This window comes from Agelaius phoeniceus, chromosome 9 (assembly GCF_051311805.1).
Source record: "Agelaius phoeniceus isolate bAgePho1 chromosome 9, bAgePho1.hap1, whole genome shotgun sequence".
Taxonomy (NCBI): domain Eukaryota; kingdom Metazoa; phylum Chordata; class Aves; order Passeriformes; family Icteridae; genus Agelaius; species Agelaius phoeniceus.
This window is the reverse complement of record NC_135273.1, coordinates 21,400,897-21,428,746: the sequence shown is the minus strand read 5'-3', so window position 1 is coordinate 21,428,746 and position 27,850 is coordinate 21,400,897. Positions and strand designations below refer to the sequence as shown.

General features: G+C 44.1%; 1 protein-coding gene across 2 annotated transcripts; it reads left to right on the top strand.

Annotated features, from left to right (window-relative positions):
• The first annotated feature begins 878 nt into the window (after positions 1-878).
• On the top strand, positions 879-23,999 carry LOC129123160 (dual specificity protein phosphatase 13B). 2 transcript variants are annotated; one of them, XM_054637413.2, is made up of 5 exons: positions 879-1,363; positions 6,978-7,006; positions 20,970-21,165; positions 22,293-22,513; positions 23,641-23,999. In XM_054637413.2, the coding sequence occupies exons 3-5, from the start codon at positions 20,999-21,001 to the stop codon at positions 23,865-23,867; spliced, it is 615 nt and encodes a 204-aa protein (XP_054493388.1). In that variant the 5' UTR covers positions 879-1,363; positions 6,978-7,006; positions 20,970-20,998; the 3' UTR covers positions 23,868-23,999. The 2 variants fall into 2 exon arrangements, with proteins under 2 accessions (XP_054493388.1, XP_077039352.1); XM_077183237.1 differs by having other exon boundaries at positions 6,978-7,180.
• Positions 24,000-27,850: the final 3,851 nt, after the last annotated feature.

The window sequence follows — 27,850 nt, the reverse complement described above, 5'->3', positions numbered from 1 at the left end:
CCTGTAACTTCTTAAAACAGAAAGCATTGTCTGCTGCAATGTGCTAAGAGGAAAAGGACCTCCTCATCTGTCAATTACACTATCCATAATTCACGTCATGATGTGACGTGACATTAGTACTTCACTGCTTTCCACTATCAGCAGAAAAACTTGTATTTTGAATGTTAGTTTGGCAAGTTATATTAAGGAACCAAAATGAAGGAAAAATACTGCCTTCCCAGTGGCACTTCATTCAGAAAATACACATTTGTCAAGAGGGTCTACACAACCTGGGAGAAGGTGCAAGTGAAAGGAACTGTCCCCACTACAGCTCTGGCAGACTTAAATCTGCTTACAGCAATCACAAAACCAGTGTCACCTGAAGGGACCCATGTAGAGTTCCAGTGAAAACGTCTTTTCATTTTATTTTCCAGTACAAGAACCGAGGGCATCAGATGAAGTCAGTAGAAATCAGGTCTGAAAGAAAGGGAGGGGTTTACATGAGCTGTGTAACACTTGCCACAGGGTGCTGCAGAGAGTAAAAGCCTATAGACATTCAAGTGGAAATGTTTAAGGGACAGAAATCCATTCAGGGTTACCAAATACTTAGAAACTCCATCCAGATCAGCAAGCTCATAAACTGCAGCTGGAAGCTGGGAGAGTGTTGTTATTATTATATACACAGATATAATTCATGCTTGTGTGTTCTTACATTCTGTAGGCATTCACTTTCAGCCACAGTCAAGCACAAGACAGTGGGCTTGGTGAACCTTGGGTAAGGCCCAGGACCAGTGTTCTCATGGTGTTTATTTTGAACTCGCCCTCAAGCTGTGCTGTCCCCTCTTTCCTGGTAGCTTATTATTAGAACTGGGTCACATGAGGCACTTGGGACTGCGTCTCGGTTGCACTGACATTTCTTTCACAGGGAAAGCTCTGTGCTGGCAGGAACAGCACCATAGCTTATGTCAGGATGGGAGTAGCATTTTTTTGCATAAGATTCACTTAAAGCAGAAGGTTCATTTTTCTGGCTGTTCCCCATTGCATCAGGGAGATACTGCTGAGCTAATCCAGGGAGGCGTCAAGGCGCGAGCTGTATTTAGAGTCAGCCACCTGCTTGGGAACATCAAGCTGCAGAAAGAGCCTGCTTCAGCAAAACCCTCCCTGTGCATTCCACAGCAGCGGCTGCCAGCAGGCCCTCCCTCCTCTGCCTGACTCTGCATGAGGCCTCCAAAGGGGTCAGCACCTGAAGACAGACCCTGTCAGCCCAGAAGTGCTCTGAGCCTGGCACTCCCTCTGCCCAGGAACTGCCAGATATTTTGGACAGCTGCAAGGTGGAATTAAATCACGTGGGTGAAGAGTGGCCTAATCTCTACATAGGCAATATGTAAGTGTTATTTGAGGCTGACTGTTCTGAAGGGCTGGGGAATACAGTGCTCATTAACATATGCTGTCCAACTTTATATAATTAGCATTGGTAAATTTCATTGCCTTAAAATAGACAAGATGAGCACAGAAGAAAGCAAAAGGACTATCCATTAAAGAAAGAACCTACTGCACAGAAAAACAATTAAAAAGAAAATTCGACTCTCCTTATTGCTTTGTATTAATTTATAATTGTGCAACATACGGATTTTATAAATGCTACATCCTTTACCATACAAAGGACAAGACAGGCTCATGATCCTAAGCAGCCTTAAAATTGAACAATTGTTTTTTACCTTTTTTGGTGTAATTTTAACTAGAATGGAATTTTCACATTAAAAAATATTCTGATTTTGGCTGTTTATAAGACAACTTGATTTGCAGTTGAAATTTTGACAAATCTATGGATATTCTGAATGACAGCAGACTTCACTATTTCTGAAAACTGTGCAGATGGGTGTTTCACTCTGAAGATAGAGAAAGCATGCAGTCATCTGCACTCAACAGACCTAGTGCCCAGTGTTATGCCAAAACAAGGGTTGTTTCACCATCATCAGGTTGCAAACTTGTTGAAATATCTAGAAATTACAATAATCCCTACAGGAGTGGAACAGGGGATACTAAAAACCCTGCTGATTGCTCACTGATTACAGCTAAAGTGGCCATCCTTCTAGCTATGAAACAGCAAAGCCAAAAAAATGAGCTAGGTGACATTGGGGAAATAATCTGCATTTACAAAACTTAGTTTTACAGATTGTCGCCTGCTTCCTGATGTGCCTGCACTTGCAGGCAGGAGCGTGGCAGCCGGCAGGTGGCCCTGTGCCCTGCGGGTGGGGACAGCCAGCAGCACGGGGCCCTGGTCGGAGCCTGGCCGTGCTCAGGCAGAAGCCACAGCGATGTGCAGCGCTTCGCTGAACTCCTGCCTTGGCCAGGAGAGTGCGAAACCGACCCTTGCCTTTCCGGTTAAGCCTTGTAACTACACTTGGAAATTAACTCTTTTACTTAATTAGAACCATGTGCAGAAACAGGGAGTTGTAGAATTGAGCCTGACAGGTAGTACAGGCAAAGATTTAACACAAGCATCACTGACATGGTGTTCTCTTAACAGCAACATTTGATTTTAGACAGCCTTTTATGTGCAGTTTCAAGACCTCCTTTTAATGCCTGTGAATATACATGTTCCAAACTACTCTTGAATGTTTCTTTCAATCACATTCTGTCTTGTAGGGGGAAAGAAATGGTAGAGAATATAAAGAAAAAATATATAGATAACAACAGTGTGTATGTGTTGTAAGGAGAAGATGAACTTTGAAAACATTCAGCTAACAGAAATAAAAATGAAAACAGGTTTCTTTGTTAATGGAACAGCTGATCACTAATATCAGCTTAAATACAAGTTACAGACTCCAAACAGTGAAAGTTGATCAAGTAGAGATTGAATTTTCTCGATTGTGCCAACATCAATAAAACAAATAGGAACAACACCTGAGAATGAGGTTTCATGGGCTCTTCATGAGATAGGAATGGAGAGAGTATTTGCATTTAGGGCCCAACCCAGTACTCAGTGAAGTTAATAAACAATGGATGTTTCTGTTACTGAGCAAACCCATGCCAGCATCAGGACTTGTGCCAGAGCTAAAATAACCCAGGGCAGTACCATATATTGTCACTTGTTTCTGTGGAACCATTTATGTGCAGTTTCTGAGCAGCTACTTGGAAATCAAAGATCAATCTAGAATTAATGCTGTATTTTATAAGAAATATTTCTCTGTATGCCTGTATCAGAAATCTGATGTTCAGCATCTTTAAACAAGTTAAATATATCATAAAATAAAGTAAGGACAGCTGACTTAACATGATGACTTTCATCCTGGAGGACTTTGAAGTTGTCAACAAACTGATTATTAAATATTTGTCTGGCTATCAGCCATTGCTGATATACAAGGCCAAGGCCAAGACCCTTTGGGTTTAAAGGTACAATGTTTTCTGAAGTGCTATATAAGCAGCTGAGGGCACAATATGTAAAATATCCTGCAGAAGTCAGACTTTATGCTGATCTTAAGCAGGTAGGTTTATTAACTGGAGTTTAACTGGATCAGCAAAGCTAATATCACTTCAGCAAAGAAACATTGTACAGTTACAACCTATGCTAAAATCTCAGTGTGTTCAACATGCATGTTTCAAATCCAGTTGTAGAGCTACCTCCTGAGGTGAATTTTAGTAGGGTGTTTGGGCTAGCGGTCCTCAATGTGATTGTGGCCAACTGAAGTCAGAAAAACTTGTTAAACTTATTTCATTTCAGAAGTGAAATAACTTGGAATTCTGCATTTCCAGATTTGAGTATATACAGAAATTGCAACGTTGTATCATTCTTCTACTACTTTACTTTTTCTTACACTTCTCAAAGGGGAAAAAATGTCTCAGAGTGTGGTGGGCACTGGGCTCTACAGACGGGAATACATTACAAGGCAACAAGATAAATAGAGCTACTTGCAATCATGAGCTTTCATAGCGGACACAATCGACTTTGACCTTGTTGTGCATTTCTGTACATTCCGTGTGCATTAACAAGGGCAAATGGCGAATCCCTGTCCCAAAGGTAAACTGCTGCTCTTAACAGCGCTCACATTAAGCAATCACAAATTACTTTAGCAGCATTAACTAAATGTCACTCAACCACTCAGGTAAGCCTAATTATCCACTTGCAGACATTGTCTTCATTGGCACATGGGAAAACAGCAGGATCCTGAGAGATTAGGAGTGACCAACAAAACCATATCCACATCAGTGGCAAGGATCACACATGGTGTACTAGTAATCATCAGAATGTATCTTCTGTCACAGGAGAGAAAAAAGAAAAGCAATTATAAAAGGGAAGACAGTCTTGAGCTCTCAGTCAGAAATCACAATTTTTTTTTCAGTTTTTCTGTATTGATTTGTCGGAATGCACAACAAAAATAACTAAAAATAGTTACTTCCTCATCTGAGAAATAGCCAAAAGCTGCAAAGAGCTATTGCAGAGACATGCCAGTTGGCCATTTACAAAGCCTCATGCCATGTGTTTTCCTCTGTTTCTGGACTCAGATCTCTAGTAACAAAAAGCAGTTCTTGATTTATGAAAGGGCTGTATGTAATACCCTGGAGGCTACTTTATCTCAGCTGCTGTAAATTGGATCTCTCAGAGATGAGATGAGATGCGAGTAAGGCAAAAGTACAATTTTATGCAATCTGTGACCATAGCACTGTTCTGTGCAGCCCAGAACAGCACTATGTGTATTCCTTTCTGTTTTGAAAGGAAAAATCTTTATTTGCTGTATTCTTCAAAAAAGCAGATCTGCTTCCTTTATGCTGGCTTACCCTATGATATTCTGCCACTTTCCTCTAGGGAATGCTATCCAAAGAGTTACCCAGTCATGAGCAATTCCATCAAGCTGCAGGATCTACATAGTGAACTCAGATACAATATACACCTATGTAAACTCTAAACTCATGAAATTAAAAGAACACAAAGCGACAAAGAGAAATGTCAGACAAACAATCTGAATATGAGATAAAGATGAAAGGAACATGACCTAAAGCTTTAACATCAAATCTATTTTTTCCTCTCTGTTTAGGGTATAGAATATTTCTGAATTTTGCATGTTCCTTTCATTCTTCAATCTGTTTGTTAAGTGAAGGCAGCAAATATGCTAGGTACTCCTCTGGGATACATTCCTAATTTGCTGTCCATTCTGCTCATTAAAACTCTCAAAACTCAACTCCAAGAGAAAATAGGCCCCTGTTTAAAATTAAAGCTCTTAAGTATATCCCTGGACACAAAAAGATGCTAACCTGTTTTGCTGATTTGGATCAGCAAATGAAAAGGGGAAAATATTGCCCAGCCTGTAAAAGTCACCCAGATGGGAGACAGTTTTCTCACCCTGCTGACAATAGATGCTCAATGGCTGAGGACTTCCCAGAGGTAACTTCTTCCTGCCATGCCCTCTGCCCAGCTCTGTCCCAGCTTTATGGACCTGTGAATTATTGCAAATACAATAAATTTTCAGCCACAAATTAGACATTTCTCTCATGCTCAAAATTTCCCATTCCCACCAAAATTCTTATTACTTGAACATTGCTGTGCCTCTAGCACTTGTGAACATGGAAAGAGACAAGTTATTTAATTTTAATGGAATATTTCATAAACGAACTGCTCTTTAAAGCCTATTCTGCTGGCTCAGAAGGCAGATTTCTCCCAGTACCCTGTCTTATGTCAATGTCTTGCCCAGGAGAGGGGACTGTAAAGAAAAAATTGAAACTTTTTTTGAACTGTTGAAATGACTACCCAAATTTGCATACTAAGATAGACCACCCCAGGGCAGTTCTCATCTTAGAGCATTTGTTTGGAAAATAAATTGTAGTTTTAGACTGAGATCCTAAACATGCAGAGGTAAAAATACCTGGGGAAAGTTGCTGGTGGCAATTCAGCATTCCATAGCATTTGCCCAGAGTTCTCTTGCCACATGCATGCATTTCTGGAGAAGGTAATGCAGTGCTGCATCAGAACACCAAAGCTGGGGCCACACCAGTCCTTGTGGAAACTCCCACCCCAAACCAGCAGTGTAACCCAGGAGTGAGTTTGCCCTCCTGTTTCCAAAAGGAGACGTGTGCCAAGGACAGTATGGCCTAAGAGGCACGCACTGCTGGCAGGCTCTCAAGTGTCAAAATAGAGCCGGCGCTGCCGGCCACACAGATCCTGCACTTCTCAGGCAGCACACAGACAAGGAAAACAATCCAGTTGTTGGGTGGAAAAAGCGGCTTCCCAGGATTGCTGTGACCATGGTGTGATTGTGATCAATCCACACTGGCAAGTATCACCTTTCCACGTGTGTTTCGCCTCCCGCAGGCTGCCTGCAGAGAGCAGCCCGGGCAGGCTGATGCATGCTTGTTATTGCCGGCGTAAATATCTCTGCCTTGTGCTATTGTGGCACAAAGCAGCTGGACCATTTGAAAATCATTTAAAAAGCACTATAAAATTAGGGCTCCAGTGCTCTTATTTTATGGCTTTCACGAGCAGCCATTGCCTAGAGAGAAATTATCCTCTTTATTTTCAAGGCTAAAGGTTCTTTTAACATTCATCAAAATCAAAGTGCACCCTTGGTAACACATAGAGCTGTTACTTATTTAGTACAGACTCTACTTTCTGCATAATATCACATTTGAGATCTCAGTTCTTCATATACAACTCATTTCATTGTGTCTGCTGTTGTTTTCACCAAGTGAATTTGCACAGTTTCAAGAGAGGCTGGATGATGCCCTGAAACATATTCTTTCCATAATTCTTCTTTTTTTTTTTTTTAATGGTTAGAACAACAGCCTGGAGTGTTTTTGTTTCTGATCTTTCTATAAAAATGTCCAATTACCTTTAAGCAATGGATTTGCACAGACCAATTAAGCACTGTAAGTGAAAGATTTTCAAGGACAGAAATAATACTTAGGTGCATAACCTGATAGACTCACTTTAAAACATCTCTTCCCTGTATAGATTAAAAATCTGTCTTTAATAATTTTATTTTTTTGCATTCTTGTTTTCACAGACAGTTTCTTTACCAAACTGAAGAAAACGGTGAGTGAACCAAAGCAGCATGAAAAAATGCAAACAGTACAAAAAGAAAGCCATTTCTTTTAGAAAAAAAACCCCACAGCTGTATCAACCATACTTACAGCTCATCTCTGAAGGGCTTAGGAAGAGACACTGCATGAAAGCATCCATTGGCCTCAAAGGTGGCAAGTGGGAATGGTAAGGCCCTGTACATGCTCTGTGCTGCAGCTTAAGAGAACCACTGTGTGCCCTCTGTTGTTTAACCTGCCTTACATTTCTGTAAGAGACTGGTCAACTTATTATCCAGACATCAAATACAGACTGAAGATAAACATTTACAAAGTCATAACCTTAGCTCTGTTCTCATGGTTCCCTCTTTGGCCAGGATTTTGTCTTTATGTTCTCTGGGGACTGCAGGCTCATTCCTGTGCCAAAAGGGAGCACTCTTTCAGATCCCTACAAGGAGGGTGTTGGGTGCCGATAGATCCTGCTGTGAAACCATGTGTAGCCACACAGAGCAGCTGTAAAGTCAAGATGCACCATCCTGCCTGGAGGGGATGTAACCAGGCAGAAGGCAAGGCTGCCTGTGTGCAAGGGGAGCTCCATCACCATACCAGCACCTCTGAGAGCAGAGGGAGTTTGAGTTTTTAATGACAGACGTTTTGCCTGTCATCACCCAGTCCGTGATCCATCAAGGGAATGGTTAATCTAATAGAGGGATGGGATGAAGTTACTTGGTAATCACTATTGCTTATGACCCTAGAAAGGCAGAAAATGGGACAGGCATGACAGATATCTTTATGGAATAAGGAGGTGGGACAGACATTAAGTAAGTCAGGATAAGAAAAGCACCTAAGCTCTGTGACACGTTTTTCTGTTCCAACAGTCAGCAGCCACCTTTCCTGTGTGTGACAGCCCCAGAAATAGAGAGAAGGGCCCAATTAAGCTCACATAGCTATGGGCCCCTGCATTTCAGATCAGGTTAGATCTTTTGGGTTAAGACTGACCCATCCAATCTCAGCCCTTACTTGTGGCAATAGTGAAAAGTTGCAGGAGAACAGCAGAGGTCAGTGTAGCCTCTCAAGACCTGATCCAGCACCATGAGTGAGATGATGTCCCCTGTGCAGGGGGTTCTTCCCTTTGGAGCTGACATGTACATGTGTTTGTTCCCTCTCAGGCATATACACCTTACTCAACAGAACAAAAATTAAAAACTCAGACAGAGTTTTTACCTGGTAGAATGGAATTGAAAATCCCTTAACCCATAAGAATAGAAATAGAAAATCCCTTCTACCCAGTGATTTCAAATTCCTGGACAGCCCTTACTTCATGGATAAACTACCTGTGGTGAATGGTTTCTCAGTATTGTTTTCTCTATAAAAGATAGCAAATTGACACTTACAGTCAATGCTTTAGTGCTGAAAGGGGAGAATTTTCCTTTCCAGCACTGAAGGGGAGCAGGTGTCTAGAGAGTGTTGTTTTCTCCATACACACATATCTCCTAACACCTCAATCTGTAAAGTCTTGCTCACCTCCCATCCAGAGCAGGATTAAGCATGCCCTGGAGCTGTTTTGACCTAGATGATCAGTTGCTGAAAGCCTGGCAAAAGGACCCAGGTTGTAGGATGTCCTGCATGAGCTAAGTTCAAAGTAATTTTGTGCTCAATTTAAACTATTAATTTCAAGGAAGCTTAATTTACCTTTAAATAGCAGGTGGGACCCCATAACTCAGAGGTGGACAGCCAAAGGGCAAAAGAAGGCTCCTGGATGCTGGCAGTGTTCTTGCGGTGTTGCCAGCAGCTGCAGACCTTCCATCATTTGTTTTCCTCACAAAATGAAGCTGCTAACCGCAGAACCAAGCTGGGACCAAAGTAATTTTATGAAAAGAGGCAATACAAGAAAGAATATCTTAAAAATCCAAGTAGGATCAGAATCTGGAAAGGTGTGAAGGCATTAGGATCTGTTTTAGTATCATGTCATGGGACAAGGGTGTTCCTGCCCAGGTGGTGGGCACCTGTATTATCAGTTCTTTTTCCATCGTCATCTCAACAGTTGAAAGTTGCTGTAAGCATTTTGCTTTTGCTTCTTCACTCTTGCTGCCTTGTCATTTTCTTCCATGTTGTCACTGTGAAATGAACCTTGGTTCATAATGACAAATGTATTGCCAGCCTGGGAGGCAGATTCTGGACGTTTGGTGCCCATTTTATAGAATTCAGTATTTAGTAATGAGTAGTGTAGACACAGCATTCATAAGACAAGTGGAAGGAGCCAATTCAGGTTGGACCTGAAGGACTGGGTCTCCATCAGGCCAGAGCAGAGTCTAGAGAAAGCCAGCTTAAGAAACAGGACATCTGTGTATCCTCAGCTTTTGGCTTTCAACAGATTGGTTATTTCTTAAACCTCTTGATACTTTTAATTACTACAGACTGAATAGAAGAACTGGGCCTAGCACAAAAGTCCCTAATTGCCCTCACACCCCCAACAAGCACCTTGCCTCCATCAGTTCCAAGGAGGGGTGAAGGCTGTGGGGGAAAAAAAGAAAAGGAGGAATGAAGGCTGGGTGAGAAAAAAAGGTGAATGGATAGCTGAGGAGCAGGCAGGATGGATGAGGGGGAAGGCTGGATGGGTGAGGAGGAAGGCTGGGTGGGTGAGGAATAGGCTGGGTGGGTGAGGAATAGGCTGGGTGGGTGAGGAATAGGCTGGATGGATGAGGGGGAAGGCTGGGTGGGTGAGGAATAGGCTGGGTGGGTGAGGAATAGGCTGGGTGGGTGAGGAATAGGCTGGATGGGTGAGGGGGAAGGCTGGGTGGGTGAGGAATAGGCTGGGTGGGTGGGTGAGGAATAGGCTGGGTGGGTGAGGAATAGGCTGGGTGGGTGAGGAATAGGCTGGGTGGGTGGGTGAGGAATAGGCTGGGTGGGTGAGGAGCAGGCTGGTGCTGGAGGAGCCTCTGGGGAGGCCACTGCCACAGGGCAGCACAGCTGCCATGACCATGAGCTTTGTCCCCTCACCAGACAAACTGCAAAGGCACTGAGGAACGTCCTCCATGTCTCGGTGAGGGAAGGCCAGGCCGGGTGAGGCCAGGCCAGGCCAGGCCAGGCCAGGCCAGGCCATGCGGGGAGCAGTGGTGTGGCAGGGCGGGGACCAGGGCCAGGACCCACCGGGCCTACACAGTGCTGCCATGCACAATTAACTTCTACCAGTTCACGAGCTCCTGGTGCAAATAATCTTTGTGAGTTTTCCACAGCTTTCTTTCATCTGTCAGAAGAATGGAGGGGAACCACCACACTGGCTGCTGAGGAGGAATGGCTCTGGATAACTCCAAACCCCCAGCCAGTCTGGTTGTACTTTCCAAACCAATTTCTGTTCTTGTAGATGGTTTATTTCCTTTAAGAAAAGTATTTGAAGTGAAAGCAGCTGGGGAGAGAGCATGAACAGCACAGACTCCTCCCTTCCAGCCCTCTTCCAAAGCCCCAGCAGCTCCTGTGACACCCATACAGACATTAAATAAGTCAGGATAAGAAAAGCACCTCACCCATTGCATTGAAGGGCCAGTTTTCCCAGGAGAACAGGCAGGAGGGACATGGATTTGATCCCACAACCCAGCCCAGCAACCCAGTGCCACAGCAGGCCCTCCTGCCCAGCTGCTGTCCCTCGTGTCTCCCACTGTTCCCAAAAGCCAGAGCAGCGTCCTCTAGCTGGGCTCTTTTTCTACTATGGCTGGAGGAACAGGAAATGGAAAGAGAACCGTATTTGGAAGAAGACAGTATAAAAGACTAAAATAATCACCCTGCTTTTTACTTTAGGTGAGTGCATTATGTCTTGGACTGGTTTGTACAACAGATTTTGCCAGCAGAACAAAACCAGGCCAAATTGCACAGTGTACAGGAAAAAATGAGTACTGTCACAGGCTTTTCTTGTACACAAAACCTGCACAGGAAAGGATACAGTGTAGATCTTTTGATGTATACACCAGTGTCAATACCAATCTAATTAATTCCGTACATTTCACATTTTTCTTCCATCCAACGTGCAGTTTCTTGCAAGTTCTCCCTTTAAATGCCAGTCAGTGTATTCCATTCTGCGAGGCCCATCTCTGTGTATTTTTAAATCCCCCAACATTGTTTTTTCCTGCCATCTTGTGGCAGCAGGAAAAATCACAGCGTTTCACTAGCTGCCCACTGGCCTAGTACAAGGGTTGTCAGTAAAACAGTCTAATCTAGAATTAGATTAGTTGGCATCACTGCAAAAAAATACAGCCCCTCTTGCGTATTTAAAAGCTTGACTAATTTTTCCAGCTCCACTAGTTGATCTTGTAGCAGGGATTCTTTGGTTATCCCAGAGCAAAGTGTCTGTTTTGTACAACTTTGTGTTTTCTGCTGTCTACAAAGAGTAAAGGAGAGTTGCATAACAGGTGAGACTTAATCATGTTATGACAAGACTTCATCAAGTGAACCCTAAATATTTTGAAAAGGCTCCTTTTTGCCAGTGTTGCTCTAAGGTCTTCATAGCTCCTTAACAAAGCCATCTTTGTTTCCTATCAAACTGTAGGAAGACAGGCATGTAAAGCTCTCCTTTTACTGCAACCACTATTGCTGTCTGGTCTCTCAATGTAAACACCACAAAACCTGCCCAAACATCCTGCATTATTTGCTTAATTCTAAACCAAAACATTTACATTTTTTTGTTAAAAATGCATGTAAGATTTATATAAGACTGAATCTAGGTTCCTGGGTTTTTCCCCCTTTTCCTGCAATTGCACAGAGGATTTTTGAAAATGAATACTTGTGATCCCAACTGTCCTGCCACAATAGCTCTTCCCAGACAGATGAGGTAAAAATATGAAAATTATATATGATTTTTTTAAAAATTCAAAAAGAAAAAAAATGCCAGAATTTTCCCTAAAAATAAAAGCAAAATTCAGAGTCAGTAAGAAAAACTAGTCACTACTTACTAAGAAAATTTCCAGCCTGCAAAGAGAGTGTTAATAAAAGCTCTTCAAAGCTTTGTTCATTTTCACTAGCACCTGCAAAAATGACTGCTTGGATTGCAGGCACAGGAGAGAAAGGATGTCAGTGCTATTTATAGCTCACAGGTGACTCCCATTGCCATTGTACCTGAGAATGTCGCAGTCCTTAGTGCATTCCTGCTCCCAGCAGCTTTCTCAGGCCGGGGACAGCCTTCCCAAGGCTGTGCTGGAGGCACAGAGGTTTGCTTTGGGAAAATGGACCATTCTGTTTGTGGGGTGTTCCCAAAGTGTCTGCTGTAAACCACCTGCAGCAGGCACAGCCTCCAGCAAGGACAAGCTCCTTCCTTCTAGCTCTGCTCAGCTCAGCTCTCCCTCTTGGGAGCCCTGAGGCTGCTGCTTTGCTGGAGGCTCTTCTCCCCTGCATCTCCTACCTGCCAGCCTTGTCATCCACCTACATTCCATAGCTAGGGCATGAAACAGAACCAGAAAAACAACAGCATAAAACCTGGCTAGATATAGTGGAACCTGGCAATGAAGTGAAAACACTCTCCAAAAACTTTCTGGGACAAAACAAGCCTTGCTTCTGCCCTGCCTGACCAACTGCAAGGCTTGCATAACTTCAGTCTCAGGAGTGGGGCAGCGCTGTGCTGCCTGCTTCTCACAGAGGTATTGCAGCAGGGCCAGGCAGGGAAACTCCTTCCCAGTGACCCTGGGATTGGGAGCTCCAGGGGGCAGCAGCACATCCCCACTGCCCTCGGCCCTCATCCCTCACAGCCTGGAGAGGCAGCTGCACACCCTGCTTTGCCCACAGCCCCTGTGAGGCAGCTCCTACTTCACTCTGATTTACCTGGCACCCTGGTACCAGGGAGGTGCAACAGAAAAACCACTCACTTGTATTTCTTCAAATTTAAGATAAGAAATGAGGAGCAAATACTCATTAGACACATAATCAAAAGCTGCAAGAGACAGGAAATCCCAGTTCTGAGTCTTAATATCTCCTTTTAGTTAGTGTCATGTGCTCATCAGTGATCAATTCCTTTGTGACATACAATCAGTCTTCTTAAAAGATGACTTAATCAAAATCAAATAATGATTTTAAAGTCAGCAGTTGAAAAAAAAAACCAAAAGAAAAAACATTCCCCTCTGCCCCAACAGAGCTGAGAATGTTGCTGGAAAGCTCTATGATATGCCTAAAAAACTCAAGTGCCAAAATAGATCTACTGCAGAGTTTTGAAGTTTGCTCTTGATTCCATAGCAAAGAATTTGTACAGCTTTGTCAGCCTTAGAAAAAGGTGCCTTTTTTGTATGCACCCTTTCAAGAAAGGCAAAGCAAGGAGAGCACTTCACTACTTATGTTAAAAGAGCAGGGAGAGACAGCTCAAAGCTACCCTGCCAAAGGACTGAGGAATATCAAAACCCTTTTCTCATGCCTTCAAATATTCTGAAATCTTGCAAACCTGACAGAGTTGTCAATTTTGTATTGATAACAGCAGTCATATAAAAATCATTTGCGGAGTAAATCAAGGAGAAGAAAAAAACCCCTTTAATCCACAGTCACACAAATCCATACTGCCTGCAGAAGTCAAAGTGCTTTGGAGGCCCTTTAAATAGCAATATATTAACATCCTTGTTTGTCTTTCCTGAAGCTTGCAAGACATTATTTCCCCACATCCCTCTCTCAGTCTGGCCTCTTTGACAACATTTTTATCAGAACTGACCATAACTTACACCTATTGACAGCCTGTGACGCCAGTGAAGTCTTGGAACAGCACTGGCTGTGACAGCACTCACTGAACTGTTATCAATATCAAGGTCATTTTGTTTTTCTTGCTCTCACTGCAGCTGCAGCTTCTCTGCCCTCAGGGCATGAGCTGCCCAAGAAAGCTTTCTAAGCTCCTCAGAAGCCACAGCCTCTCTGCTCCATTACTGGTGTTATGTAAGATTAGAGTGAAGGTTCTACTATTAGAAGCAGTTAGCTGCATGGTGATTGTGTGCTCCCCTGACTACAGCATCCAGCACAGTTATGGCTGCTGGCAGCAGGACTTAAGACTAGACAATTTTAATTCAGGGAGAAGCATTAGCACAGTTGAGATGCATCAAAAAAAATCCATAGTTTTGGGGGGCTTGAATTCCTAGCTGTACCCTGGACAGAAATGCCCCAGAGGAGAAATAAAGGGGAAAGCATCACCCTAGGCTCGAAGATATCCACAGGCATTCGGAAATTGTGCTAGGAGCCTGTGGAGGGCAGCGCTGTCTTGCTGGGGATGGTTCATTCCATAGCTTAGAGATGCCAGCTGCTAAGGTAATACTTCTTTTTTTTATCTCTTTTGAATCTGAAAGCTGCAGATGTAAAAGCTGGTGTCATGCCACAGCCATGACCTGTCACTGCCAGCAGGACTCCCCACCATTTTTCCAACCAGTGCCTCCATTTTTAAGCCATCCTTTCCTGCAGCCTTAGCCACGTCCATGGGCAAGTGCTCCTTCCTAGGCTACATGACTCAGATAGGAGGGTTGGGGGAGGTGGGAGGGGGCAACACAAAGGTTATCCCCCCTTGGAATTACAATTTTGGGAAAATATGTGCAGGTCAGTTATATTGCAAAGAAGAGGAAATGCTCTCCAGGAGCACTTCTGTAAGGTAGCACCCTCTTCCCAAAAACTAGCAAGGTGCAGGTGAAGCTCACCCCACTGAGCTCAGCAAGCCCTGGCCCTCCCGGGGGCTTGCCTTGTCCAAGGACAACAGTGGCAGTGTGACCTGGGGTGGGGCTGCTGGGAGGCCTCACTGGGGCTCCCTGCCTCACTCAGGGGCCCCTCTGAGCTGGGATGCTTGGGCTCCACCTGCATGCCTGTGTCTAGCCATGCAGCCCCTTGTCTTCCCACTTCACCTGGGACCTGCTTCACCTCCTGGAGCTCTTCTGGCTATCCAAACCCTGTCTGAAGCTGATTCCTAGCACCTGCCCTGCCCTGTGATCACTCCCTCTACTGAAATGGCCTTGTGCATTCCTGCTTTCCCCAGGTGGAGGCAGCTCCTGTGGGGCAGCGGCAGCAGCCCCTCCAGCACCACGGGCAGCCCATGAAATAGGAGCAGGAGGGCTCACAGAGGAAGGAGCCTTTAGCTTTCCAGCCCAGCTCAGACTCCTTGCAAGCAGAAGTTGGTACCTTCCAGCTCAGTTTGGAGAAGTGAGAGGGCCCCATCATAAATACACAAGGCCGGATGTGAATGGAGATGTCAGGAGGGAGACCAAGCGGTGACGAGGTGTGAAGACTCCGATTTTCTCCCACCCTGTAAAACACAGTTGCCAGCATAGGGTGAGGGGCATCTGCAATCTGAGCTGGGCTGGGCTGAGGGGGAAATCATGGAGGAGACTTTGAGGGCTGCTCCTGCTCTTTCCTGACACTGCGGTTAAAGGGCGGGCTGTGTTTTCCAGAGCCCTCGATCTGGCATCTTTCCCAGGTAGTAAATTCTCTTAAAACCTGAACCAAACAGAGCTTTAATTGTACATTCTGCTTTTCTCTTTACTCCAAAATAACAGCAATAGCATTTATACGGTGCTGCATTGAACGTGAACCTGCACAGAAGCTGAGGGACCAATTCTGCTTTCCATTATTCAGGGGCACTGCCTCTGGTGAGGCAGATCAGAGTTTGAACACTGAGCTGGAGCAATGAACTTCTACTATTCCCTGCTGTTTGACTGTGGGCAAAATAAAAGGCCATAATATATGATGCAGTCAGCCAAGAAAGCAATATTGCTCTGCCATGTGCACAGTCTACACCAAGACAAGTCCAGGATCTCATTTCTAAATTCCCATAGGTACCTCATTTAAACCATCAGCCATAACCTGCTTCTCATTTTCAATACCACTTGGTATTAGAGCTGCAGTGAACTGCTGGTGAGAGATTCTAATTCCTGCAAACAAGCCCCTGTAGGCTTGCAAGGAAAACAGAGAGTTCCCCTCTCGGTTGCCTGCTAGGTTCCCATCTGGCTGTTTTAACTTTGCTATTGCTTTTAAATGTGCCTGTTTCTGCACACCAAGCTTTCAGCTCTACCTCAAGAGAATCCTGGGCTCTCTTAGCGTCAGATTCTGACCAAAGTGTAGAGACACAGACTGGGTCTTCTTAACAAAAAGGAAGATCATATTTCACGTTACAGTATCTAAAGGATTAATTCCACTAACATGATCATTTCCTTGTGAAACACACTTCTTTCCATCTGGAATTTTCCATCAGGAGGACAAAGAACCATAGTGTTACACACTACCTGAGAGAAAAGAGCAACGAGTGTAAAAGAAGAGTGCAGAGATGCTTGCTGAGAGAAAAGAGAAGAAAAAACAGAGTAGACAGCATTTTCAAATGCATCAAGAGGCTGGTTTTCAATTTTTTTCCCTTCCACATGAATTATATTCTGACCCCGTGCTTTGGAATTTTGAACCATTTAGTTTGTCAGGTTTTTGATACAGGGAATTCAGGATATTTGGCTGCAGGAGCTTTCTGTATCATGTTATTGTTAGGTAGTGTTTGTGCTATTGTAGTATCCACAGGCCCTGCTGTGCCTGAGGCTCTCAATAATCTCATGTAAGGACTTGTTACTGAAAGTCCCCATCTGGGCTATCAGCATAACCACAGGCAGAGCTGTGCCAGCCAGGAAGGTGCTAGCAAAAGGAAAGGAGGAAAGATGATTTGGGTCCAACTAATGTCCTATCAGACTCCTCCTGGGACTCCAGACATTCATTTAATCTCTCTACAGCTCAGTTCCATCTTGAGGAGACAAGGGAACAACCATGGCAAAATGGTAGGGAGTTAGAGAAGTGAAAATTTGGGCTAGGCAAATAGGTGGCTATTCAGTCTGTGTTCATTGTTAGTGAAATAAAACATATTTTTCTCAACCAGGAGCAAGCCATTTCATCTTGTTTAATGTTTTAAAATACTTTCTGCAATGCAGGAGAACAAATTGCAAAACAAAGTAACTGAATAGAAAAATGGAAATGGTAATTTTTTTTTTTTGAAATAGCAAAATTAACTATTTAATATCTACAATATTTGAGTGTTTGCATTTTTACCCCCAAAACTTTGCTGAGTTTTTTCCCACCAGAATCTTCAAATGCAATACAAATCTATTAAGTGCTTTAGCCAATTCAAGTCACTGGGGGGTTATGTGGGTTTTCTCTTTTCTTTTCTTTTTTTTTTTTCCAGAGATGTTCAACAGAAAAGGGCAATCATTTCCACCACAGAGAAAGGAAGGAAAAAAAATAAACCAAACCAATAAACCAAAAACCAAACCAAAAAGCTTTGCAGACTGTAGTATTCTAGTGGCTAGACAATACTGGGAAGATACAAAGCTCCACTAGGTTGTTATAGACAAGGTCCTGGTATGACTGAGTCCCTCAGGAGCTGCCCCCAGCTGCATGCAGACAGCATGGAGTCATCCACAGCCTTTCCTGGGTGCTCCCTGCAGCCAGGCAATGTCACCCACGGCCACCTCCAGCCTGGGCCTCCAGGGCAACTTCTGGACCACTGGGGAAACCCAGGCTCCACAAGTCAGACAGGGGTCAAAGCTGGCCCTGGCCATTTGGGCTGTACCCCAGGGCTCCAGGTGGGTGGGAAATGATGCAAAATGACAAGACAGTTTTCAAGCTTGTGTGCTACCTTGTATTCTGTGGATTGCCATTAAAATCTCTCTCCAGCCTCAAAAGTCTCCTGTAGGTTGAATTGTTTTGTTTCTGTTGTTTTTTACTTTTAAGCAGAAAAAAATAGGAAAGAAAGATAGAATGATAAGAAAGATAGATAAGAAAGATAAGAAAGATGAAAGAAGGAAGGAAAGAGAAAGAAGGAAAGAGAGGAGAGAAAGAGAGAGAGAAAGTGAGAAAGCAAGAAAGAGAAAAAAAGAGAGAAAGAGAGAAAAGGAAATGAAAGAAAGAAAGAAAGGAAAGGAAGGAAAGGAAGGAAAGGAAGGAAAGGAAGGAAGGAAGGAAGGAAGGAAGGAAGGAAGGAAGGAAGGAAGGAAGGAAGGAAGGAAGGAAGGAAGGAAGGAAGGAAGGAAGGAAGGAAGGAAGGAAGGAAGGAAGGAAGGAAGGAAGGAAGGAAGGAAGGAAGGAAGGAAGGAAGGAAGGAAGGAAGGAAGGAAGGAAATGAGATGGCTACAGTTTAAAAGAAAAGTAATCCTATCCAACTTGCATGGTTTAGATCTCTGCAGAAAATGTTAGTGGCCTTGTAAGACAGAAGTTTTCCCTCTGGTACAGGGATTCCTGCCCTCCTACGGACACTGTTTCCAACTAGAGCAGCTTCTGGGAGCCACCCAGAAGGAGAAGCTTAGAGAAATGTAATCAGTGGCAGCACTTTTGCTGCCTCTGCAGTATCTTAAAGTAGAAGGTGGGGGAAAACCTTCACCAAAGTCCCTGGCCTTCAATTAAAAAATTCATATTGCTTTCCTCATTAGTCCAATCATCTGCTATAGCTATTTCCAGGCTTACCCTGAAGGCCCTGCCGAGCACTCCAATTTCAGGCAATGCAGCGCAGGCGGGAGCTGTGCTCTTGGGAGGAGCCGTGCTTGTGTTGACACAAGGAGCTCACTTGTCTGACATCAAGCATGTGAATAAAACAATGTTGGTACACCTTTTGGAAAGAGGATTGCTCTATGAAATGGAGTTCTGTTGCAAAGCATTTCCCTGGCTGCAAAGACTCATCTGTGAAATGTCACTGGCACCAAAATGACTTAATTTTGGGAGAACCTCCTCAAAGTCAGGTCTTAGACAAGTGGCCACTCAATCTAATTCTCTTTGTTCATCATCTCCATTACTGTAACTGAGAGGCTACAAGAGAAGTTTAAAGCAGCAGGGTCTAGGAGAAATGAAAGTTTGGTATCCGTCTGCTCCACAACTTCAGCCCTTAAGCATTTGCAGCAACTCAGAGTCAGCCACACTCCTTGAAAATGAGCCCATGGTCCTATTAATCTCCTGATGTAGAAGCTGTATTATCTTATTCTTGATTTTCTTTAACTGCTTCAGCTTAATGTTCTGTGTCGGTGGAAGTACAAACAGGTCATCATGAAGATGCTGGCAGTAGCTCTTGAGCACAGTGCATGACTTCCACAAGGCAGTAAAACTTGTAGGGCAATGCACACTATCTGTTTCTGTGCTATTCTTCATGCTAATCTGGGCTAGGATTGCACAACATACTCCTTTACCAAAGCTCTTGATCTTATATTATCTGCCCTGAAAAATTCATAGGCTTTTATCTCTATATTTCTCTCTACCTCCCTGCAGTTCTTTTCCTCCATCATTAAAAGTAAAACCAGTCTTCTTTTCTCTATGTCTCCCATCATCGTTATTGTGCTTTTCATATCTTGCTTATTAAGTAGTTACCCTAGGGAGACCTCTTTCTTATTGGAACATACAAAAAGCTATAACTGCACTTAACATTTGTGGGGAGAGGAGGGAGGAAGGGGCAAAGGAAGCAAATTTAGACTGAGGACTCAGAAATATATGTGTATGTTCAGAATATGCCTCACATCAACTCCACTTCTTTTTCTGTAAGCAAAAATATATTCTCCCTTGTTTTCTGCTTATTCCCCAAATCAGCTTACACTGTTAAAAGTAATGTACATGGACAAAGTTGTTGTTTTAGGAGCAACATCCATATGGCTGCTGCTGCTGCTGTGGGGAAGACCAGATGACTTCTGAAGGTCCATCTATGCTTGTTTTCTAAAATTGCTGAGAAAATATACCCAAACTTTAGATTTAGGCATTCAGGCATTAGAGTGAAAGCTGATGCCATATCAGAATAAACACCATTTACCCTACTTTGGGAAGAGTTCTAGTGTGCCTTCCACATTGATTATGACTTGAGTAAGAACAAGCAAAAAAATAGAGATCATTAATAGTTTCAGGGGGCAAGAAAAGCAATTCAGGATAATGAGATCCAGGCAGGAGAAATGTTTCTAAAGTCTCGGAAGAGGGACTGCTTGGATATCTTGCTCTTGACTGAGCTTTGCTTCCAGCTGAACCATCTGACCTGGGCTTGCTGGGTCTAAACCAGCAAACAGCATTGCAAAAGGGTTGCCCATATTCCACAGCATGATTTGTGAGGGTTCAGAGGTCTGGTATCTCAGAGACCTGTGAGGGAGCCCTAGATGGATTCTCAACAGGACAACAATGCCAGAACCTTTAGCTCTATAATTTCAAAAATACTATTTTTTCTCACATCCTGGGTAAGTGCCCTGCCCCTCAGACAAGAAAAATGGCCCCTCTCTGGAGGGAAGTAGCTATCACATTATTTATACAAAGTGGAACAGCTCCCAGAGGAGAGATTGAGATAGACAGGTGCAAGAATACCAGTATAGCTGAGTGTCCAGGGATATTCAACTGAGAGAGAAAAAACTAGTTCAAATCCTCTCAATTTCTCTTTCTATGCATACAGACATATACAATATATATATGTTTATAGATGCATGTGAAAATCCTTTCCTATGTATACATGTATGTATGTGTGTAGGTGTGTTTAAATACATCACTATAAATGAAATAAAATTGTATGTACACACTGTTTCTATGTGTGTACACATGCACCATATAGATGGCGCTCACATACACATCCTAAGATTTTCACTGTGGCCCTAGAAACTTTGTAAGTCAATTAATTGATGCATTCAATAACTTCCAGCTTTAAGTAATCAGAATCAAGTGTACAGAAATACTCTGGTAGCACTTTAACAAAAAGAGAAATGTTACCTGTGCCTACAAGGTTCATCCAGTCTGCATTCGGGTGGTGCAGCTGTTCTTTACTAATGGTGTTACTTGACAAGAAATTAAATCACATTATCTTATGCTGCTCTCTCAGGGGAAAAATTACATGTCTGTAGAGTCCTACCCCTGAGTCAGTCCTGCTCTCTGGATGCTTTTAGCAACACCTGCAGGCCCTGCTGCACACACTAGTTCTAATAATGTAATCCTATTTGGAGGGTAATGAACAGGTCTACTTTCTAGGGAATAGTATTTCTGTATGAAAATTTCCTTTCAATTCATTTCAGAAAAGCTGTCTCTGATACAGCCTGAGCGCATGCAAAGGAACAGCAAGATGCTTCGCACAAGAGACTCTTCATCTCTGACTAGCAGCACTACCTACGAAACACCGTCACTAACAGATCTCCAGCAGCTCCTGTGGCTCAGAGCAGGCTCTGATAATCATGTGGACCAAGTCTGGCCAAATATCTACGTGGGAGATGCGTAAGAACTTATGGTCCTATTGTTAACCTGTTATCAGTCCCTGGGAGGAGGAGGAGGAAAGGGCGTGGTACTACTGGGGAGCAGCTTTTGGGTCTTCAGGAATGTTTTTGTGATACAGGCTTCCAAAACTGATGATGTAAAGAGCTTGGATGTCAAGAAACATATAACATGCAGAATGGTGACTTACTCCTAGCATGTCTGATTTGGTTTTTTATATTTTTGAACCACCATGGATTTAGCATGGTAAAAATTACTTGTATTCTAGACTCAAGTCTTCCAAACCCTATGCCAAATTGATGTCAATTCTGAGATGCCTTATGTGGCCTGGAAATTGTGGCCTCTAAGGCAGCAGACAAGAGGCCAGTAGACCTAAGACTCAAATAGGGGTAGCAAGATTAAAACCCAGAAGGAGGAATACCCAAATGAATTGTGCAATAGTGATCTTGACATTCCAAATCCAAGCTTTCTTTCAAAGATGATAAAACTGAAAATATCAAACATGAATTTTCATGCAAATACCTTATTCTTGTGACCAATAATATTTTTTGCTATTTCTTTCCACTTGGATTACTGCAGATTACCTAGATCATTAGCTCATTTTTGCCAGCTCCTCCTCCTCATGAATATATCAGTTAAGGTTCAGAATCCTGTTGAATGCCTATAGTCCTAGTTTATGGTGGGAAGTGGGGTTCACCTAGCTGGTGAACACAATGCATCCACTTCATGTCCAAACCAGGAACAAGGTGTTCCTACATCTGTGCAAACTCTCACTCTTGAGACGAGGTACACTACCAATGAGAGATTAGCTCTAAAATTTCCTAAACAAATATTTAAGGAAAATCTTGACCACTTCATACAGTAAGCCATGTTCCCAGGGATTATCTGCTGGGAGGCATTTGCTTAACTGACAGTAACCCACTGGCAAGTCTGTGCTCCCGCTGTTCTCCACACCTCCATATCACATTTTTCATGTGCAAAGCACTATGTGCTTCTTGAAATTTGCTCCTCTGAAAGCAGGATGCAGTTCCTGCATCTTTCTATAGTGGGAGCAGGCACTAGCTTTAAACCATGCTATTTTTGCAGAATGTTAGGAGCGTTGCCAATGTGCCCTTCATGTCTTTCAACAGGTGGGCTGCTAGGAGCAAAACTACACTTCAAAGCCTCAAAATTACTCATATCCTTAATGCAGCAGATGGACCATATAGCATCAACACGGGAGCCAAATATTATGCAGATCTGCAAATAGAGTACTATGGAGTAGAAGCATTTGATGATCCTGCCTTCGATTTAAGTATCTTCTTCTATGATGCTGCCAATTTCATACGCAAGGCCTTAAACTCTTCAGGAGGTAAGAGAGAAGCAAAGATAAGCTTTGAGGGGAAATTTCAACACAAGCTAAATGACTTTTCATTGCAGTAACAGGCATCAACAGAGCTCAGAATCAGCATATGGTTCAAGGGAGCAGAGACAGAGCCACTGAGCAGAGGATGGAGAAGGGCGCCTATGCCATGTGCTGCAGGGAAGGTGGCTGTGCCAGGTCCCCAGGAGTTGCAGAAGACTGCCTGCCCCCAGCCCAGCCTGGTGGAAAGAAGGGCAAGCTCTGAGACTGGAGTGTAGAGGGAAGGGCAGAGGTTATGGCACTGCAGATGCTGCCCCATGGGCCCATCCTGTAGGGATCAGCAGGATCTGTGTGCTCCCACACGTCCCTCCCACCCCTTGCACACTGCCAGGGGCTCCAGCTGGGTATGCTGCCCTGCATGCTGCTCCTGCTCCCTGGGGGAGCAGTGGCACTTCGGTGCTGGCTCGAATGCTTCACACGCTCAAGTACTTCACAGAATTGCAGCTTTATTCAGCCTGTCTATTAAGCTAGAGAAGCAGCAGAAGTTAATGAACTAAGTCAAAAACTATGAGCCTGACCTGCAGCCTGCTGAATTTTTGTCAGCAGAGTTTGGATTAGGGCCTAGTTATCATAATTTCCATTTGTTCCAGAGTTTGCTCTGACTCTGACTCTGGCTGCAGGATCTGCTGCTTTCACTAGAGTGGTTTATTAAATCCTCCGTTATAGCTCACACTGGGCTGCTGAGATACAGTAAATTACAACTCCATTTTTACAGGCAGACTATCCCACAGAGTTTGTGGGACTTGCCAGTGATCACAGTCAGGGATGGGCCAAATTTTTCTGCCAAAACTTTTTTTTTTTCACAGCAAACTATACTAACAAGTTCAGTCACAGAAAGCTTCTCCTTCCACAGAAAATTTCAACTATTTCACTCTTAGGCCTGAATTAGATGCAAGAGGTTAGTATGAAATACCACCTTGTCTGAGAGGTGACCTTCCTGACAGCATGAAGATCACCTAATTGTCACCATTGCTTTCTTAACTTGTTTCTACTAATTTTTTTTCTCCTCCCTTTATCTTATCCACTTTAGAAATGATAAAGCACACTCACCTTGCTGTGCCTTTTTGTTTGTGCAGGTAAGGTGTTCGTTCATTGTGCCATGGGAGTGAGCCGCTCAGCAACTTTAGTGCTTGCCTTTCTAATGATCCATGAAAACATGACACTCGTGGATGCTCTGAAGACAGTGAGCACTCACAGAAACATCTGCCCGAATACGGGGTTCCTCAGCCAGCTCCGGGACTTGGACATTAAACTGAACGAAGAGAGGAAAAGAAACAAAGCATCTGCCACCACAGGCCAGTAAGATAATATTGCTGAAAGAAAGAGGACAAAATCCTGCCTGCATCTCTTCTAGAAGAACTGCATTTATAAATTTAGGACACAAGTTTATGGGACACCAGGACGCATGCTATTAATAAAAGTAGATTTTGCTTGATCTTTCCATTTTGCAAAGCCTTCCTAGATTTATATTTATGATTGGTTGTATACTCTATCCTTCACTCTCCACCTTAAAACATTGCTGTCTGCTAGCTTGAAATAAAAAAAAAAAGAAAAAGAAAGAAAAAAGAGAAAGAGATCAGGTTCCACTTCAGAAATAGCTGTGTTTCAGCAACTAGTGGAGCTCATATCACTTTATGAAGTGTTAGGCTATTTGAGGTGAAAGATGCCATATTATTTATGCTACAGTAATGCTTAGAAGTTTTCTTATGAACTTGCCCCCCAGCCCTTCACTCCCTGTATCTCAGAGGGTTTGTATTTTGAGACTTGAATCTGGCACTGGTTAGTTCTTGCTTTTACAATTGGTGGAGCTCCTGAGTTGGGGTAAGAGGCTGTTTAAAGGCAGAGCAGCTGGGAAACAACGTAAGCCGCTCTAAGAAATTATTCCAGGTATCTCTACAGGCTTTTCCTTTTGGCTGTTCATCAGAGCTTTTTTCCTCCATGTAAATACATTTCCTTGAGCGAGCATTCACATATTGTTCATCTTACATACTAAAAATCCTCCAGGAAATGCTGCAGAAAATGCTTCTAAAGAAGAATGTGGGTTACCAGCTAAGGCTGGTGCAGGAAAATATTTGACAAAGTTCAATGTATCCCAAATTTGTCTGGCAGTTCAAAATTACAAAACTTGGGATTTTCTTTCTCAAAATTAAAAGGTTATTAACATTGCAACATCATATTCTGTGGCAGTTGCTTTTGTGAGGTGGGCTGAAGTGAAAACTGAAGACACACAGGAATGGCAAGGGAGGTGTTGACAGGCATCAGGCTTTCATCTTTGTGTCTCTGGGCCACCATAAGAGCACTCAATAGCTACTGTCATCTGATGGATCAGTGCTGCCTGGAAACTATGTGAAGCACATCTGGCTTTTGGTTCCCAGCGGACAAGCATTTGCAGCACAAAGCCAGCTCCAAAGCCAGCTGGGGATGGCAGTTTGTATTCCTAGTACCAAACTCAGGAATGCAGAGGCATGAAAACTCCCCACTATGTGAGCTGGCTACTCAAAAACAGCAGAGCAGCAAGGGAAAACGTTCCTTGACATTTCCAGTATTGTCTACAAGACTAATTTCTGCCTTCAGGACAAACAACTCAACACCTTTTATAATGCTCTTAGGTGATACCTACATCTTCTCTGTAGAGTACAGGAGTCAGAGCACAAAGCAGAGTATTTGGCACTGAGGATCTGACCATCATAGCAAGGATGTCTCAGGGGATTTTACTTTGGACTAACCCTGTAGATTGGACATATCTGAGCAGCAGTAGAGCAGTATGGGAACATTTCTTTGCTTTAGTTCCCTGCATAAGGAAACCTCCTCATGAGCTCTGGGGCTGCTCTACAAAGGCAACAAAACCTCAGTAAGTAGGAATAGCCAAATTAAAAGTATGCTCCAGACCCAAATCAAAATTTAATACGAATGTTTCCGTTACCAATTAAATCTCATAAAGTGATTCAAACTTAGAGAACAAGTCAGGAAAAATCCCCCAGTATATCTGTCTATAGAGATGCCCCCAGCCTCAAGCAGAACTATATTTTCTTATCCTTTCCCCTCTCAGAAGCAGGAACCAACCAGCCATTTTCAGGCTGGAGCAAAGGGCAGAGCTCAGGAGTCAGTGGGGGTACTAAAACAGGGGCATATTAAACACATTTCACAGGATACAAATTTACCGTGCTTTTAAAACACTGACTGGAACAAGTGGAAATCTGGAGCTTACTCTGATGGTAAAAATACTGTAAATACAGCAAAGTAACACACAGAATGCAACTTCTCAGGTTGCGATGTCTTGCGGGCTGTTTTTCTCCCAAAGGCAGGCTCCTCATCCCATCCCTCATCCCCCCCCCCCCACATCCCATCCGCGCCCGCGGCTCCGGCTGCCGCCGCCAGGTGGCGCGGTCGGCCCGGCGCGCCCCCGGCCGGTCGGGATTGTGCCGGGAGGGTCCCGGCGGGGCCGCGCCGAGCGGCGGGCGCTGCCACCCTGCCCCAGGCCCCGGGCCCGCCTTGGCCGCTCTGTTCCGAATTCGGGTCAAACCCCGGGGGAAGCGGAGCAGACGATGCGAGGCCTGTGCTAGGGAACGCGCTCGCCCCGTCTCGCCGCGGGCGGCCCGCGCCGCCTGGCAGGCTAGGGCACGGCAGGGGCGGACCCGCTGCCCCCCGCACGGGCTAAGGCCGGCCATCCCCTCACGGCTCTCAGCTGGGCTGAGCAGCAGCTGCCCCGCAAGGAGCAGCCGGGGCACCCCCCGCTGGCGGGGAAGCCCTCGGGCTCCGTGTCCCGGCAGCGGCCGCGCCCCCGGCCGGTCAGAGCCCTGGCACCGCCTGAGCCCCGGCGTCCTCCACAGCCCAGCCCCGCAGCTGCCTCACCCCGGCTGCTGCTGCAGGTCCAAACAGGGTAGCGGAGCACGGGTTACAATTAACAGAATTAAAAATAGGCTTTGAATAAACTGAACACCCGGAGAGGCTAGAAATTGGCTGTGCAGGTGGCACGTTAGGAGCGAAGTGAGTGGTATTATTCAAACAAAGGTAATCCAAGACACCGCAGCGCGGGAGCTTCGACTACCAGTAAGGCAAGTACCTTTAATCTTGTTTACAAAGCAGCCCCGGTGCGGTCAGCACCTGCACCGAGCAGTGCGAGCCCCCAGAGCCAGCTCCGCCAGCAGCGACCCCCGGCAAGGCCAGCCCAGAGCTGGGCCCTCGTATTCAGGAACTCCAATATTTGTGAAATTCGAGTTTGCTTTCCAGCTGGCCTTACAGGCTGAGGATCTCTCGCTGAAAAAGATGCTATAAAAAAACCAGGCCCATTTTATTTAAATACCAATCTGGCTTGTATTTAAATTTCTTACAGATCTATCTTTAAGATAATAGCCATGAAACACTGGACGTGGGTTTCCTTCCTCTCAGCTGATGTTCACAAGTCAATCCTGGGAAAGGAGAGACTGTCCAGTCAGTTACACTGGAGAAAATGTGAAACAGACTATGAATAAAATGCTGTGCAGTTCAAAAACAAAACCTGGGAGAAACAAAATGAAAGAGTAAGAAGTTTGGGGGGGGGGGTGTCTTTTTTTTTTTTTTAAATACTAACTCTTTGTAGTTTGGGCTATTTATGGATTATTTATAACTAGGATCGAATTTTCAGAGAGAAATGGGATTTTTAATATCAGCAGTCTTCCTCAGAAAATTTTTATTGAGGAAATATGCTTGTATGGCTATGGAAGCCATTGTGATGATTGGAGTAAAAGACTACAGAAGGAGAAGACTGGGTTAAATTAATTCCTGCTAAATACCTACCAGAAGACTTGCTGTCTGTATAGGGAGCTGGAGACAGGATTGTACCAGGGTAAAAAGGATAGCATGGCTATTTATAGTGCTGCCTTCAACACCACAGGAATTCAAAGGAAAACTCCAACTCAGCACACAGTCCTCTCATCATCTTCTTCTGTCAAGATTAAATGGGGCCTGAGATAATTTCCCCTACAAATCCTTTCTAGGAAGGATCTGTTCCTTTGTGCAACAAGGAACTATCATGGTACAAATCACTCCAGAGGCCAAATCCTCCTCACCCAGCCAAATGTCACCACTTTCCTTTTGGTAGTCGGAGGAAGAGGAGAAAAAGACCCTTAGAAGCCTCAGCACTTAAGCAGGAAAGACCAAAACATTTTGCCTGCTGTACATCTTTTCTCCCTGTACTGTCCCCTGCCCTGCTCACACTGGGTACTCTGAGGGACTTGCAAACAAAAGGACAAATGCAGCTCCAGCACAATCCCAGTGCCAGGCAGCAAAGAGAGGAACAGGAACACA